The sequence below is a fragment of the Falco biarmicus genome, chromosome 6, assembly GCF_023638135.1.
Source record: "Falco biarmicus isolate bFalBia1 chromosome 6, bFalBia1.pri, whole genome shotgun sequence".
Taxonomy (NCBI): domain Eukaryota; kingdom Metazoa; phylum Chordata; class Aves; order Falconiformes; family Falconidae; genus Falco; species Falco biarmicus.
Genome location: NC_079293.1, coordinates 24,060,677 through 24,075,836, shown reverse-complemented (window position 1 = coordinate 24,075,836; position 15,160 = coordinate 24,060,677). Strand labels below are relative to the sequence as shown.

The window sequence follows — 15,160 nt, the reverse complement described above, 5'->3', positions numbered from 1 at the left end:
GTACAATCTCAAATCTGACAAAGTAGCAAGGAATGTTTATAAACACGAACAGGTAATGCCTGAAGAAGAGGCATGTATATTCTTTTTAAACTTGATCAAGGTACTAGCAAGACCTGGCAACCTGCAACACAAACTGAGAATAACCAGGAATTAATTCATTGGAGCACTGGGAACTGCAGTCACATTTATATATTGCTTTTCGTGGGCAGAAAGAGCCCTATATTACTGCTACATTGTGGGTGTTATATGTTATTCAAGGGTGCTTTAAAAGAGAATTAAAGCACCTGAAACATGAAATCAAATTTGCTAAGCCTACATCCAGACAGGCTAGTAATGCATTACAAGAAAAGTAGATCTGCAGAGTAAAACTGCTTTTGTCAAGGATGCAACACTCCTACCACGGGCATTTGGGGGAGGTTTTATTTTGGACTTGCTATAGGACTGTCCCCTGGACTCTACCCTCATTAGTACCTGCAATTAATTAGGTACATCTATGAAACATCTTTCAGTTTAGTTCCATCTGAAAGACATTCAGCTTAAATACTTCTGTACCAGCATTTTAGTTCACACTAGTAGCAGATTTTTGAAGCATATCTCCCCAAGTCATTCCCACCTCTTATGCCGTGGTCTGCATTGTAGCATGGTCTCAGAGCACACAAACTGGAGCCCAAACACTAACAGGCATTCAGTCCACAAGATCAGGCTAAAGCTAATCTGAAATAACACCCCAGAGAATGATACAGCGTGAATGTCCAGCCCCTCTGTCTTCCTCCACAAATCTACTCATATTCAGATGTGCTACTTAGCAACATAGGATGTACCTTTGGTGTACTCCAAACCACTTTACAGCACAGACTACAAGGCAGTAAATACGGACAATAATGAGATTCACCTGAAAATCATGTTCCTAATCCAAAGTAAAATATTAAAGCACAAGCTCTAGGATGAAATAAAGGCCCTTTGGAATGAACTCTTTTCTATCACCATTTCATGCTTTGTTCTGCAAGCCACAGAGTATATAAATATTTGGGGGTTTGGAAAAAAAAACCACATAGTCCTTTACTCAGCTCACTGGTGGTAAATTCCCCTAAATAAAAGGGTCAGCAAGTCTCAAACACTTCTGTGCACATCAAGTTAGTATCAATGACAAACAGGACAGCTACAGTGAGGAGGCCAAGTCTAAGTGGTAGCATCTATACCAGCAAATAAAGCAGCTGAGGGCCAGGAGTTCAGCTGTCACAGCTCTTATCCGTGAACTGAAGAGCCTTTGCCCTCCCTGAAGACATGAACCACAATTGTGCTGCCCACAGGAATGGTCCCAAGTCACAGTCTGGATATTATTTGGAAGACTGCTAATTAGTCTAGGAAAAAAATTGTGCTAAGGAAAATGCTAACAGTTTAACAGCATTGTCAAATGCCTTTTAGTTCTTGGAGCTATGCCATGGCCGCCTTAGTGTAGTTGGTAGCCAGTAATTCCCACCTACAGAAGGGGCATATCTTCAGAAGGGTACAGTCTGAATGGAGCATTTTTCTGCTTCTACAGCAGTTACTTCACCACATTCAACTACCAGACCTCGAGGTATGGCTGCACCTCTGAATTACAGGCTACCCTGTACCCCAGCAGAGAGACTGGAAGACTTATTATAGCTGGAAAAACTAAGACAAAGTGTTATGTTCCACTTAAATGAAACAGTCATACAAAATATCTGTAGAGCTCATTAGTGAAAACACCTTAATTTCACATAAGAACATGAAATTAGTTCCACAAGATATTTGATATGTAAATATCAAGCAAGCTGATGAGACTAGATTGCCATTTACAAGTAGCATATATAAAATTTTATTCTGTACAATAATGTTCAAGATGACAATTTTCCATTATATTTAAGAAAATACTTTTTCATATTTCTTGCAGATTATATATCGAGAACATAGACTACTGCTTGAATTGTTCTTTTAAGTCATGTCCAATTAAATAGAAGATACAGAATTAGCTCTCAGTGAGCAGAAGCCCTCCTAAAGAAATACCAACACCACAAATAAAAGCAGAGACTATAGTCAGACAAGTCGGTTACAGAGAAATGCCATTCTTAGCCCTAAATAACGTTTCCTCATCTTTTATTTTGGCAAATGATTTGATTACTTAATTTAAATAGAAAAGATCCCTTCTTCTCCCTAGGACAAGATTTTTCTAATTTATATTGATAACACTCTCTTGGCTGACCTCTGTTTGCCAATGTTTCACATAAATACTTGAAAAATAATGTTCTAAAAACCACTTATAAATTCCATCCAAAAGGAATTTATAGAACTGCATTACATTAATCTCAGACCATGGTGCCACAAATCACAGCAACAGGTTAGTGGGTTTGTTTTACTTTTATTGATCTGACTTCTGCTAGATATGCTGGGCTAAGTCACAACTTTTGCAAGGCAGCATAGTCTGGAGCTGATTTTCAAAATACAAAAATATTTTTATAGTTCTCCCAAAGCAGAGAGCCCTAACACTAATTACCTAAAAAATATACATGAAGCACTCTTTGCACTTCTTTCGTGGCACTTGGCAACGAATCACATACTGGACTAATAGACGGGAAATTTTATAAATTTTAAAAGATGAAGTCTTCATTTTATGCTATAAATTGATAAAGCAAGATGTTTTTGTGGAACAGAATTAGATTGACCCTGGTCAGATTAAAATGACACTAGAATTATAAGAATTACAGAGTCAACTCAAGCAGGTTTACTACATTTAATTATATTTAGCTATGAAAACTACAGCCAATAGACACGAAGTTAACCTTACTGACATTCATGAAAGTCTGTCAAACTGCTGAAATCTGAAAAGAAAAAACAGAGATAGCAGAGAATTAAGTATGGACTTTCCCTACTACACACAGATAGAAGTAACCCAGAAAAACGACCCAGTCCTCCCTGATGTCTAGGTAACACCCGTCTCCTTACTCACTCCACATCCATTCCCTGTAATGAATGCTTTATAATGTTTCTGTTCTTTTTTAAAAATAAATAAATAATAAAATCTTCTCTTTTCATTTTTGTTTACTTCTTGTCAACTGGTGTTATAAATTGATATGGAGCACCTACAAAGAGTACATGTTCAGCTAATGAGAAAGTCTGAAAAATCTTTATTTGTTTTTTGGGGTTTTTTTCTGGTTTGGTTTTCCTTTTTTTTTTTTTTTTTTTTTTTTTTTTTTTTTAAGTAAAGCCAAGATTGTAAAGAAGGAGCAGAAATGAGTGAAGTACACAGACAGGTACATAAGAGCACAATAGCACATAAGCACAAGTAAGTAGTCAGGCAATAAGCTACAAAAATAAAGAGGTGACAAAAAACAAATCAAATAAGATTTTTAACTGTGGTTGGTTTGGGGTTTTCCTAACTGAGAGTCAGTAAAAGATTACTCTTTCTTTCCACTTTCCTGACATGTGAAATAAATATTCCTGAGGGTATTAGTCACATATGGTTCCAACTGCTACAAGATGGCCCTTGGTAAGAATTACAAATCAAATTTTTGTTTTCTTACTCTAAGGGATCAATTACAGGTAGTAAAAGTCAGGAGAAGTAAGCATTCTTCCAAGCTACAATTTATATTGTCTGACTTCCATAAACAACAGAAAGCTTTCTGGGGCTGTGTATGCAAATCAGACCTAGCCAATTCAGTTCATTCATTCTCATCACTAGGCTGCTGTGGTAGATTTTGACAATTCAGACTTCAGGCTTGCTTCCTATACTCCCTACCTTTAGGAGTACTCACATATTCCTAAACTATGTATAAAGCAGACTGCTTTCTTGTTGGATTCAGTATGTTTCCTGAAAAGATCATGTTGCTTTTGAAAGTCCTTTGAAACCAAAACATCCTGCTACATCTCTAACCCTGATTGCTTAAACTAAGTTGTGATGGTGCCATGCCTTTGTTAATGTCCCATTTAACAAAAAAACACAGCTGGTGAAACTTCTGGAAGTCCAATTTCAGTAAAGAATTTTTTTTTTTTTTTTTTTTAAAAAGGAAGGTACACTGGAGAGATTTAAGCCTCATTTTATGAAAATTTGTAAGTAAAATGAGCGATACATACTGTATTTTACTTGATTGCAAGCAAAGATGTATAACTAATTGTTAACAGTGAATAAATTTGCCCATATCCAATCTCTGCCATCCTTCCCTTGAAGATGACGCTATGTAACAAATCAGTAATTCAACCTTAAAACTGGTGCCAGTTGGTAATTTTGGCTGTGGTGGATTCCAGTAATTCTCTAATGTAGAATGACTGTGAAGTTTTTCTTAAGTACACCAAGGAAACTGGAGATTTGTGTGGAGCTGAGGTACAACAGGTTGAAGTGTATCTGTTACCTATAGGTTCTCTCAAGACTAAGGTCTTCATTTAGTAGAGTTGTAGATCGTACAAACCATAACCTATTCTGCGATTATCACTTGGAAAAGGTATCATAACTAGCCCATATATAATAAAGTTCTTGTCAGAAAACAGAGTCTTCCCTCACCCTCTATTTTTCAAGTATTATGAGTACAGACACATACAGGTATGCACACTTGTTCTAGTAGGATCAAAGATTCCTTTCATGGTCACAAAATCCTGACTAACAGACTTGGAGATTTTAGTACAGTAAAGTTACTCTTCAAAGCACACTAAAAAGTCTAATACTTTTATGTAATGTCATTTTTCTCTTTATTATTTAAAAAAGACTATTCTGTTTAGCACATCCAGCATATGCACCATATGATGCACCAGATGCCTTAGTAATTAATTCATCTCTTAAATGAAAAGTACAATAAATAGTTGCATAAAACAGTGTGTTGATGCAACTGATAACTACACTGACAATTCAAAACTAGAAAAGGAAAAGATTTTATAAAAAGCAATAGCTACATCACAAAATGAGACTGTCAGACTTAACTGGCAACATATGCTTACTTACGCTTCAACTGTATTCTGGAAATGACTGTATATGCTTATATTGCCATGCCATCAGGCTCATGAAGGGTGGCAGAAGAATATCTAAATGCTCCATTTACAAAAATGCTGTGTAAGACAAGAGGATATGTTGAAAAAAACAGAGAGGAAAAGACACATCATATAAAATTAGACTGTAATGCCTGCTTGAAGAGAGTAGACTACTAGTACAGAAGGAACTTGAATTTTATTAACACAACACCACCTATGAGTAACTCCTTAAGCCTTTCTAAAAACATGACTTAATACTGTTAAGACAGGATTTGTATGGAAAGAAGTGCCTATGAATTTCCTTGCAGCACCTGCATCTTAGCTGCAGCCAGTGAAACAAATGCAAAATCTCTTTGCTTGTTGATTAAACAGGTTTGTTGGAGAGGAAGATGGCAAACATGCTTGTGACAAACAGTTTTCAAATATGCATGCATTCTCATGATATCCAATTTGAGATCAATTCTTCTGTCACTTTCTTCCAATAAACTTAATAATTTTACATACACTTAGTGGAAAAAGGCAGTTCCTATAGGGGAAACAAATATTCATTACTGTCTTCCGTATCATCTAGCACGGTTTTGAATGTGTATGCTTGTTTGTCTGGATTTTCCATGTTATATGTTATTATATAAAATACACAATATAATATATCCATATTCATGATGACTCTAAATATACTACTCCTTAGTTACATGAGGAGCAGAAGCAAGTACATTCATGCTTGTAAGTTAAATCATTGAGTATTCTTCACAGAACTCTGCATCTGTTATTGGATGGGACAGAATAGTGCATGATTTACTGAAGCAAAAACAAAAAAACCCAAAAAAAACCCACCACAAAATCCCACAAAATCTAATTGAGATACGGAAGCAAGCCTTGAAAAACATTTTCCACATAATTTTTTTTTTTTTGGGGGGGGGGGGCGGGGTTCATCACATAATCAGAAAATGCAGAGTACTGAAAGACAATTTACTCAATCCAAATTTACAAAAAAAAAACCAAAACCACCAGCTAAAAACCTTAACTCTTTCTTCACTACCAGCTCCACTGGTAAAGTTAGGAACAATAATGCTCACCCACTTCACAGCGTACTCCGAAACTAAGTATATACAGTGTACAGATAGCTGTTAACAACTTTTAGTAGTATCAACCGCCGTAATAGCACTGTGGAACCTCTGTCCACTAGCTGACATAATGTAGCCAACACTGTTTTCCCACTGGCTGTGTGAAAATAGCCCATTCACAAAACACAGGCTGAACTGCCCTGAGCCCCATTTGAACTCTACATTTCTTGTTAGGCCTCCCACAAAACTGGGCATAAAAGGGAATTCCCATCAAAAGGTACAACCACCAAACTGCCATTTTGTGGCAAGGAAGACTCATCAAGAGCTGATGATAAAGATTTGACACCAAAAGGCTTTGATTCCATCTCTCTCTGGACAAGACTGTTTCTGTGGTCCACAATGGGTTAATCAACCCCTCTCGGCTAGCAAGTAAAAATGTGGAACTCACTCAGTACTGCTTTACATTAAGGAAGTGCTATGAAACTTGGCTGCTCAGGCTCCAGAAAGTGTGTTTAGGGGAAAAGTTTCTCCTTAGTTTTTATTCATCCCTTGACTTAGAAATCTCATCTAAACTGCACAAAGGTAAAAATCCCAAAACAGCAGGTGTAAACCAGTCCTGCAAGTGTGGCAGGGTGGAGGCAAGTATTATAAGGCTAATGGTTTTACAGTAACATACAGTATGAGCATGTACTGCGTCTCCTTAAATACAGTACAAAACAACTGAGGTTTTCTATTGATTTTCCTGCCCAGAAATTCTCAAAATACTACAAATGCATTTTGTCCCTACTACAATCTGAACTTCACAAGGAGATGATAAATGTGATAATATTGATTAGATTGTGCTAACAGGTTCCAGCTCTTCAAGGTTATATCCTTTAGAGAGTTTGTAAATCTCATTACAGAAATCTGCCTGCTGATATACATAAATAAAGAGTGGCAGAAGGGTTCCAGCATGACAGCTCTCACTGGAGTCACACTGTTCTTCAGACAGAACGTTCAGACAAGCAGGTACAGAGAAGTTCAAAACGGTAGAATCAGCCTGCCTTTTTCAAAGAAAGGCCAAAAAAATGTAGATCGTGTATTAAATGAGTGTTACTGACAAAGGGTGTCTGGAGTGAAGCACAATCTTGGGCCTCCCTTGGCTTTAACTGTCAGCTTTGCCAGTAATATGAAGGATGAGAAAATCCACTAAATTGTTCCAAGCACTTTACTTTAACATGCACTTTTTATAGTAAATGAATCTTAACTTCACATGAAAGTGTCAGCCTTTCCCTGCTTTGGGGTGGGGGTGGGGGGGAAGAGTACATGAAACCACATGCAAAAAATCAAGTACAATGATCTTCTAAATTCCCCTCAAGTCATCCATTCATTTTTAACTAAAGGAGGAAAAGAAGAGGCACTTTTACTAGCTATCTGCTTTTTAAAAACTTAGGATTTCCCTCTGAGACAGCAGGGGGCAAGGGGGACGAGGAAGAGGATAACACTGAAATGGACCAGGGATCCTTCTGTCCTGGTGGACAGAAGGCTGTACAGACTCACCAGTGCATGCTGTCAGCCACGAAGGCTAACAGCATCATCAACAAGAGAGATGTGATCCAGGTAATCATTTCCCTTTACTTGGCACTCATTAGACTGCGTCCAGTTTTGGGCCCCACAATACAAAACACATTGAAAGTGGGAGCAAGTCCAATCAATGCCCACCAGAACAGTGCAGCCCCCTCTGGAGTGTGTAGCACTTAGGCTGTGAGGAGAGGCTGAGCAAACTGGGCTTGCTTGAACCTGAAGAAGTGGCTCTGGGGGAGAGCTAACAGCAGCCCCTGACTTCACCATGAAAACAACCCAGCAGGGAGCAGGTTCACCAGAGAGGCTGTGCAGTCTCCATCCTTGGAGGTTTCAAAGACGCAATGGGAAGAGACCTGAGCAACTCAGTCTGAATTCAGCAGTCACTGCTTTCAGAAGAAAGGTTAGGTTCACAGGCCTCCCAAGGTCTTTTTCAAGCTGAATGTGTCAGATTTGTGTTTGCTGTCTCTATTATCATGCTGCCACTGACAAGCAATCTTACGTGTCAGGGTTGTAGGAACACAGTCATGCCCTGTTCCTTCTGCTGAGTTCTGCTACCATTTCTATTCTCAGCAGTCTCGGTACTCCTGAAAGAAAGTGATTCTATTTATATTTGTTTCATAAAGTGTTTAAAACATCAGAAAAGAATTGCTTACATTATGAAACACAGATCTGAGGTGTAAAACAAATACCAAGGCTGTTCTTTTTCTGAGATCAGACATTGCTTTTCAAAGCAGGAGGTGAGCACAAGTCCTGTTTCCATTAACATGTTAAAGTCATAAGCTTGAATATATTTTTTTTACCAGCTTAGTAACCGTTTTCATGGAGATATGTACAAGCAGAAGCAGGATTAAGATTTGGTTTGTGACAGTAGGGAAGCCAAGTGGAAGAACATGAAACATTTGAATACTCTGATAGTAAGTGCTTGGTAAATTTCTTTATTAGTATCCTGAAACTATTAATTTCACAGATTTTTAGAGGGGAAAAAATCTTCCCAAATTAGTGGGAAGTCAACAACATTTACACTGGAAAGTATTCATTAGGCTTCACACAGTGGAATATATGGGCTCCCACTCCCTGTCAAGAAGCTGTGCCATCTGTGTTTCTGTGGTTTTACCCAAATCAGAAGACAAACTCTGTTCACAACAAAAGTTTCTGAAATCAGCTTTCTCCCAGCAAGGGATTTTAGCAGAAGATTAGTATGTGTGGGGAAAAGCTTCAATTAATAAGTATATCCTATCGATTTGCATTGTGGCATAGACCGATCTTGGAAATAATCTTGAAATCCATGCCACCTTAGTGCTGATACAAATTTTAATGAAAAACATAGGAAAGTTGAAGCTTCTTGCAATCACATACAGTACGACTGAATACGGTCCAAGCCTACAAAAATACCACCGTGGAATATTAATAGTGGTCACCTATTTTAGGAAAATGGCAAGATTAAATGTTGACCCCGAATAAACAGATAGGGAAAAGGCAAGAGACCGATGTCTGTGGTAACATGCCACCTAGTGTTCACCTTCAGGAAGCGTCTGTATTGGTGAGTGTCAAATTCTGAAAAAACATCAATGCCCCAGGACTTGCTTTCAAAAAAAAAGGGTAAATATATTAGCATCTCTATCCGAGTATCTATCCAAGTATCTACATTACATAGACATGGGGGCGGGGGGGGTGGGGGGGAACGTGGAGGAGAGGAACAGAAAACCTGCATGTGCTGGACTTCCTCCTGTTATTGAGTATACAGTTTGAGTAACTCCAGAGAAGAGCACTATCCAATAAAGTTCCATGTCATCTTTTCCTTTTGGTTTCTTCCGAAAAAAAGTCTACTGATAACTTCTTTGTGGTTGTGGATGGAAGTTATTAGAAAACTGGTTCTACCACATACAACATGCACAACAGAAGTTTAAGAGAATAGTCCCTATTCTAAAAAAAAATATCCAAACTAGTGACAAGGTTTATTTAAACATAGCAATGAGCTATACACTTTTATTTCTTCATTTGAAATCCTGACATACCGACAGTATGAGTGACTGTAAGGCTGTATCATTCCCTTCCATGCTTCCAGCAACACAATGAAAACCACAGTATCTAATGCATACTAGGTCGCTAAGACCATAAAACACACAAAATCATGGCACAGGCACTCTGACACAGTAACAATTCCTAAGGGATTTGACCTCCTGGGTATTTCAGAGGGTAAAGTGAGGGAAGAATTATATGAGAAATCAGAACAGAAAGTTCACTACAGATAAAGGAAACATATGCTGCTCTCTAAAATCAGCTCAATAAGAGTATGTGTCTCTCCCAAATGGACTAAGTAACAGAATTACACTAAGAGAAGCCTGGCAAACCATTACAGACAAGGTCTGACGTAAATTTCAGTTCCACAGAACAGAACATAAACAACTGCATTTCAGGAAGTGTACAGATATATTGCAAGAAACATTCTTAACAGAGCTTGTTTGTGTTAAAAACACAAGTGTACAAAATACATTAGTATTTCAAATCTAGCATGCTGTCTTTAATTTGAAAGTATGCTGAGTTACTTTCAAAGTAGTATTTAACTGTCATCCTTCTAAGGAGAAAAAAACCCTCAAATGTACCTTTAAGTATTAAGACTGCCTAGCTACCACAAAACAATGAATTGGACTCGGCATGCAATATTTAGGAGTTAAATGGTAACTACTCTTACTATATCTTATTTCAGAGAAAAATGTGCAGACACTGTCAATACACCGATATAAATTTTTCTTTTAGCAAGGCAGACAGACATAGATTCAAATACTGTTAAATAACTCAAGAAGATGCAAGTCAAGCACCTATCACACTGTTAATTATAAAATAAGTCTTTATATTGTAAGATATTTTGAGCATAACTCTCTGCAGAGGTTGAGTATGTGGCACCTCTGGGGAGCCAGGCAGTGATGAACTCACGTAAATAAATATCCTGCCATAAGATGTCCCTGTTGAACTTAAAGTCTATATGTCTTTCTTTTTTTAAGACTATATATACATGCCTTCTTTCAATCATACACCTATTCAAACTACTCTGGAAAGTGAGGCTAAGCTGTTTCATGTTTCCTGTAAAGAGCTTGCCAAAGCTTTAGTTTCAGGGCACTATTTCCTATTCAGGGTCCAGGTAAACTATATAGCCACAAGCTTTTAGCTCCTACCACTCCTGTCCAACAGGTCAGTTCACCATTAATTCAATATCTGGTTTGGCCCCAGACAAAAGTCCCATGAGTATCAGCACGACCAGCATGTCCTATTGGCCTTAAAGTATACATTTAACACAACGACAAGAAGCCAAGTCATAAATTTCACCTAACAATAGCGATTATCCCTCGCCTTTAACACTGAAATATTGTGAGCTGCCATACAACCTACTCAGCTGTTAACATTCTAGGTAATTGCTGAAGAGATTATTTTTGCAGTTCAGGAGCAGGTCTTACCAATCAAGAGATGTGGATCAGCTGTAGAAACACAGAGGATTCTACAGAACATTTAATTTGATTACTTCCTTTTGAATGACAGAAATTCTAAAAACTCAAAAGGTTAAATGTTTGCACCTCTTCACACACAGTGGACAGATGGAAATACACAGTGCAAAAGGACAAGACAAGTTTGTTTCCACAGTTGTACAGCTTATGATGCCAGGTATTCTCTACCCTTTGTTCCTACACTTGCATCTTCCAAATATTTATTCTCAGTCTTACGATTACAGAGGCTCAAAGCAGTTATAAATTCAACGTGAGGGGCAACACGTCCGTAAGTCATCCTTCACTCAGACACCTTCTAAACACCAATCTGGATAGAACAGGCGGAAAACAACACAGTTTTCCTTTAAAAATTGCAAGGCTGCGAAAAAAAAAAAAAAAAAAAAAAAAAAAAGGGTTGTTTATTTTAGCACCGGTAAACTTTCTTAGATAAATGCACCGAGTAACTTCTTAGACCGTGCCTGACCCAGCGATTACGCTGCAACAAGGCAGCGCCACAAGGAGCGGCACATTCAACAGCTGCCTGTAAGGGTTTCAAGAGGTGCGCAGGGCATACCTACTGCATGTTGCATGAACGAGGGACAGCTGAGAACCGCCGTCAGAGGGCATCATTCATAATGATCTTCCAAATACGCTCTAGTGAAGTAGCAAGTTATTTTCCAACTCCCTCACGGGCTTCTCCTAGAAGTGCGTGAGGTGCTAAACGCGTCGCGGTAGCCGATTTCCTTTGCTTGCAGCGGGGTTAGAAACCCAGCGGTTCATCGCTCTTCCCGGGAAACTCGACCCTCGGGCTGCCGCCTGTCACGGCGGGTCGAGAATCGCGATCGCAGCAGGTACAGCCCCCCCCGGCGCCGGGGACAAACCCCACCCGACCGCGCTCGGGCCGCCGCTGCCCGCCCGGCTCCTCGCCCCCGCGGCCGGCGCGGAGCTGGGGGCGCGACGCGCGGGAAGGCGGGCGCCCCGCTGAGGGGAGCCGCGCTGAGCGCCGGCAGCTGAGCACCGGAGCTGCCGCCTCGCCCCTCCGACAGCCCCTCGGCGTCGCGGGGTCCGCACCGCCCCGCTTCCCGCTCCCCTCATGCTGGCGCCTCCCTCCCGCCCTCCGGGCAGCGCTGCCAGCGGGACCCTCCCCACCCTCCGCCCCGCCGCGGGAGTCGGTACCGGGACGGGCCGAGGGGAGAGAGGGTACTTGCCCAGGTGGGGACGAGGAGGCTGCCGGGGCGCTCGAGCGGTCCTGAAGGAGGCTGCTTCCCCGCCACGCTCATCTCCTCCCATGCAGCTGGCGTAGTCCTCTCAGACGGGCGGCTCAGCGGGACGCGGCGCCTCCGGCACCGACTCCCAAACGCCCACCCCTACCGGCAGCGCCGGCGTCCCGGCTCCGGGGGGCAGGCTCGCACCGCGCCGCGCTCTGCCCCGCCGCCCGCGGCCCGGGCGGGGCGGCGGCACCGGCAGGGCGGGCGGGGGTGTGACGCGTGGGGCGCCCGTGGGCTCGGAGCCGGGAGAGGAGAGGAAGGCGGCGGCGGCGGCGCGCTGGCTATTTAACTTCGCCCTGCGCCGGGGGGAAGGCGCCGCCGCTCCCCTCCCCTCCGCGGCCACATCCCGTTCGCCCGGCTCTGGGTGCTGCTGCGAGGGCTGCCGCGCTCCTCCTCGGCACGGCTCGGTACGGCACGGCTCCGCTTGGCCCGCCCGCGCCGCTCCCGCCCGGCGCCGCTTCCCTGCGGGGCGGTGCCGGTTTGGGCTCCGGCCGCTGCACCCTTTCCCCGGGGACAGCTCTGGGGCCGCGGCCCTTCTGCCGGGGGAAGGTGGGCGAGGCGGCGGCAGGCGGCGGGGTGGCACCAAGCGGCAGCCCCCCACCCCCCCGGTCTGCGGGCCGGGCCGGGCCTGGCGCGGGGGCGATAACACGGACAGCTGCGCAGGGCCCGCACCGCAGTAAAGCATGAGGCGTTCGCTCCTGGAGCTCTGAGTCGCCACCAGGAGCGGTTTGACATCCCTCGAGATTTCTTGGTAATCTTGGGTAACACAGGGCAATCTGTCTGTCGGCAGGAAAAGTCCCCACCCCTGAACGCTGACATCCCGTTTTGCGCTTTCCTTGATATTTTGGCTTCTATCGAAGTCCCTAACCGTGGCCTGGGCCATCACTTTTGGGGGAACTTCTTCTAGGTCTGTGGTGGCAATGCTGAGGCTTGATCCTAAGGAGAAAAGGTTCAACCTGGTCCTTGACATAGTAGTAGACATATTTTTCTTCCCTGAGGGGAGAGGAGGGAAAGCTTCTTAACTTCTTCCATCAGTTTATATAAGAAGATCAGTGTTTCACGCACATACCCTTCTGTTTTCTTATCTAAGTGTAATTGCAAAGACGCCTCTGCTCCCTTTTGAAGCCTCTGCCTTGTGATGCAAGGATGAGATGCTATCGTACACAAGTACATAATGAGGAAAAAAAGGGGTGAGTGGAGCTGGCCAGACTTTTCCTAAAGTTAGTTACAAAGATATTTTTTCTACCCAATATTACTATTATTTTTGTAAAAGCAGCACAACAGTTAAGTAATAAAGGAGTGTGCATAATCTTCTACTTGGAGTTAACTGCATACAAAATACTGCCTGTCATTGCTGTCTTTCACCATAGTATGAACTCCTCTCTCCCCCGGTCTCCCTGTCCAAAAATAGACTTCTCCGTAACACCACATTTTACCACAAGCAAATGCTACTTGCCATCTCTCTACTGATTCATCTTTGCATGTACCAGAGCTCCACAGAAGCTGAGGAGAGGTGGACAAAAGGGCAGCTTGCTTTGCAGGGTTATGGGGTTTCTGTTGTTCTGCAGAGGTGCTTGCAGCCCTCCATCTGAGCCTGAGTTGTCACTGTGCCTAGAGGCTTGGAGTTTGCCATGCAGCAAGGAGTCAGTGCCATTCTCCTAAAGAGGTGGAGGTTGTACTCCAGCCAACCTGCCCATATCCATCCGGTGCACAAAAAAGCCATTTATCTCACTCCATGCCTATAGAAAAGTGTGTGACAGCATGCTGGCAGTGTGAAATGTTAGAGGAGAAGACTCTAGGCCACAACCTGACAAACAAACCTGGCGCATGCAGTGAGCTGGCACTGTAAGAGGTGTGAGTCTTTCTGCTCAAGGAAAGCAAAGCCACAGAGATGAGCTGCAACCTGTTAGAGGGTGGGTTGCCCCAGGCTCATTGGGCCAGGAGTTGCCAGGAACCAGCACATAACAGTGACTGTCCCAATAGATATTTGATAGTATGGATAATAATTTTGCTGTGATTACAATCTTGTTATCACATCCAGCTTTTCTTCTCATGATTCTTCTTCATGCTTTCCTTTCATAAATACGGTGCATAAGTGGGGACTAAAAAGTGGAGATGCAAGTTAGTGTAAATACAAAATATGTGGCATAGCAGTATGATAATATGCGGGGGATATATATGGGAAATGACTTACAGAGATGAGTAGAAAGCCCTTACTTTTCAGAATGTTTCTATTTATCTACAAGCTGTACTTTTTAAACTTAAAAATCTTTGATGATTGGATATAATAAGACTTGCACAAAATATATAACTTCCTGGGAAGTTTATCTTAACATTGACAATTACATAAATGATTCCATAAATGAAATTCACTGAAAACTGGGTAGCATCAGACAGCTAAGGAACTATTAATGCTTAGGGTTTTTTTGGTTTAATGAGTACACCTCACAGAATGGTATTTTCATATGGTCTTGCTGTACTGAAAGTAAGTGGGTATATATGATTTAGGGGAAGATTAGGGGAAAATAAATTCATTATTTTGTATGTAATTTGAGCTAAGCTAGTTTGTGATAGTCTAATAAATTTATTTCAGATAATCAGGTTTAATAGCTTAGGAAACTTATGAGCTTTTTAGGAGTTGGTGCCTTGTTCAGTTTGTTACTAGTGAAAAGCTTATGTGCATTTTTCCCTTCTTTTTCGTAAATTTGTTAGTTTCACTGCATCCCTGATCCTGCAAAAGGTTTTGCTTTTGCCATTCCTGAAATATAAAAAATAGAAGCTAGCTGTTAAGTAGCTGTTTCAGTGATGA

At 41.8% G+C, this 15,160-nt stretch overlaps 1 protein-coding gene across 1 annotated transcript in view; it reads right to left on the bottom strand.

The window, feature by feature from the left end:
* SNTG2 (syntrophin gamma 2) overlaps positions 1–12,363 on the bottom strand; it is a 268,490-nt gene extending 256,127 nt beyond the window's left edge. The window contains exon 1 of the mRNA XM_056343881.1: positions 12,292–12,363. Within this exon, the coding sequence (XP_056199856.1) occupies positions 12,292–12,363 (72 nt within the window). The remainder of the gene's footprint in view (positions 1–12,291) is intronic.
* Positions 12,364–15,160: the final 2,797 nt, after the last annotated feature.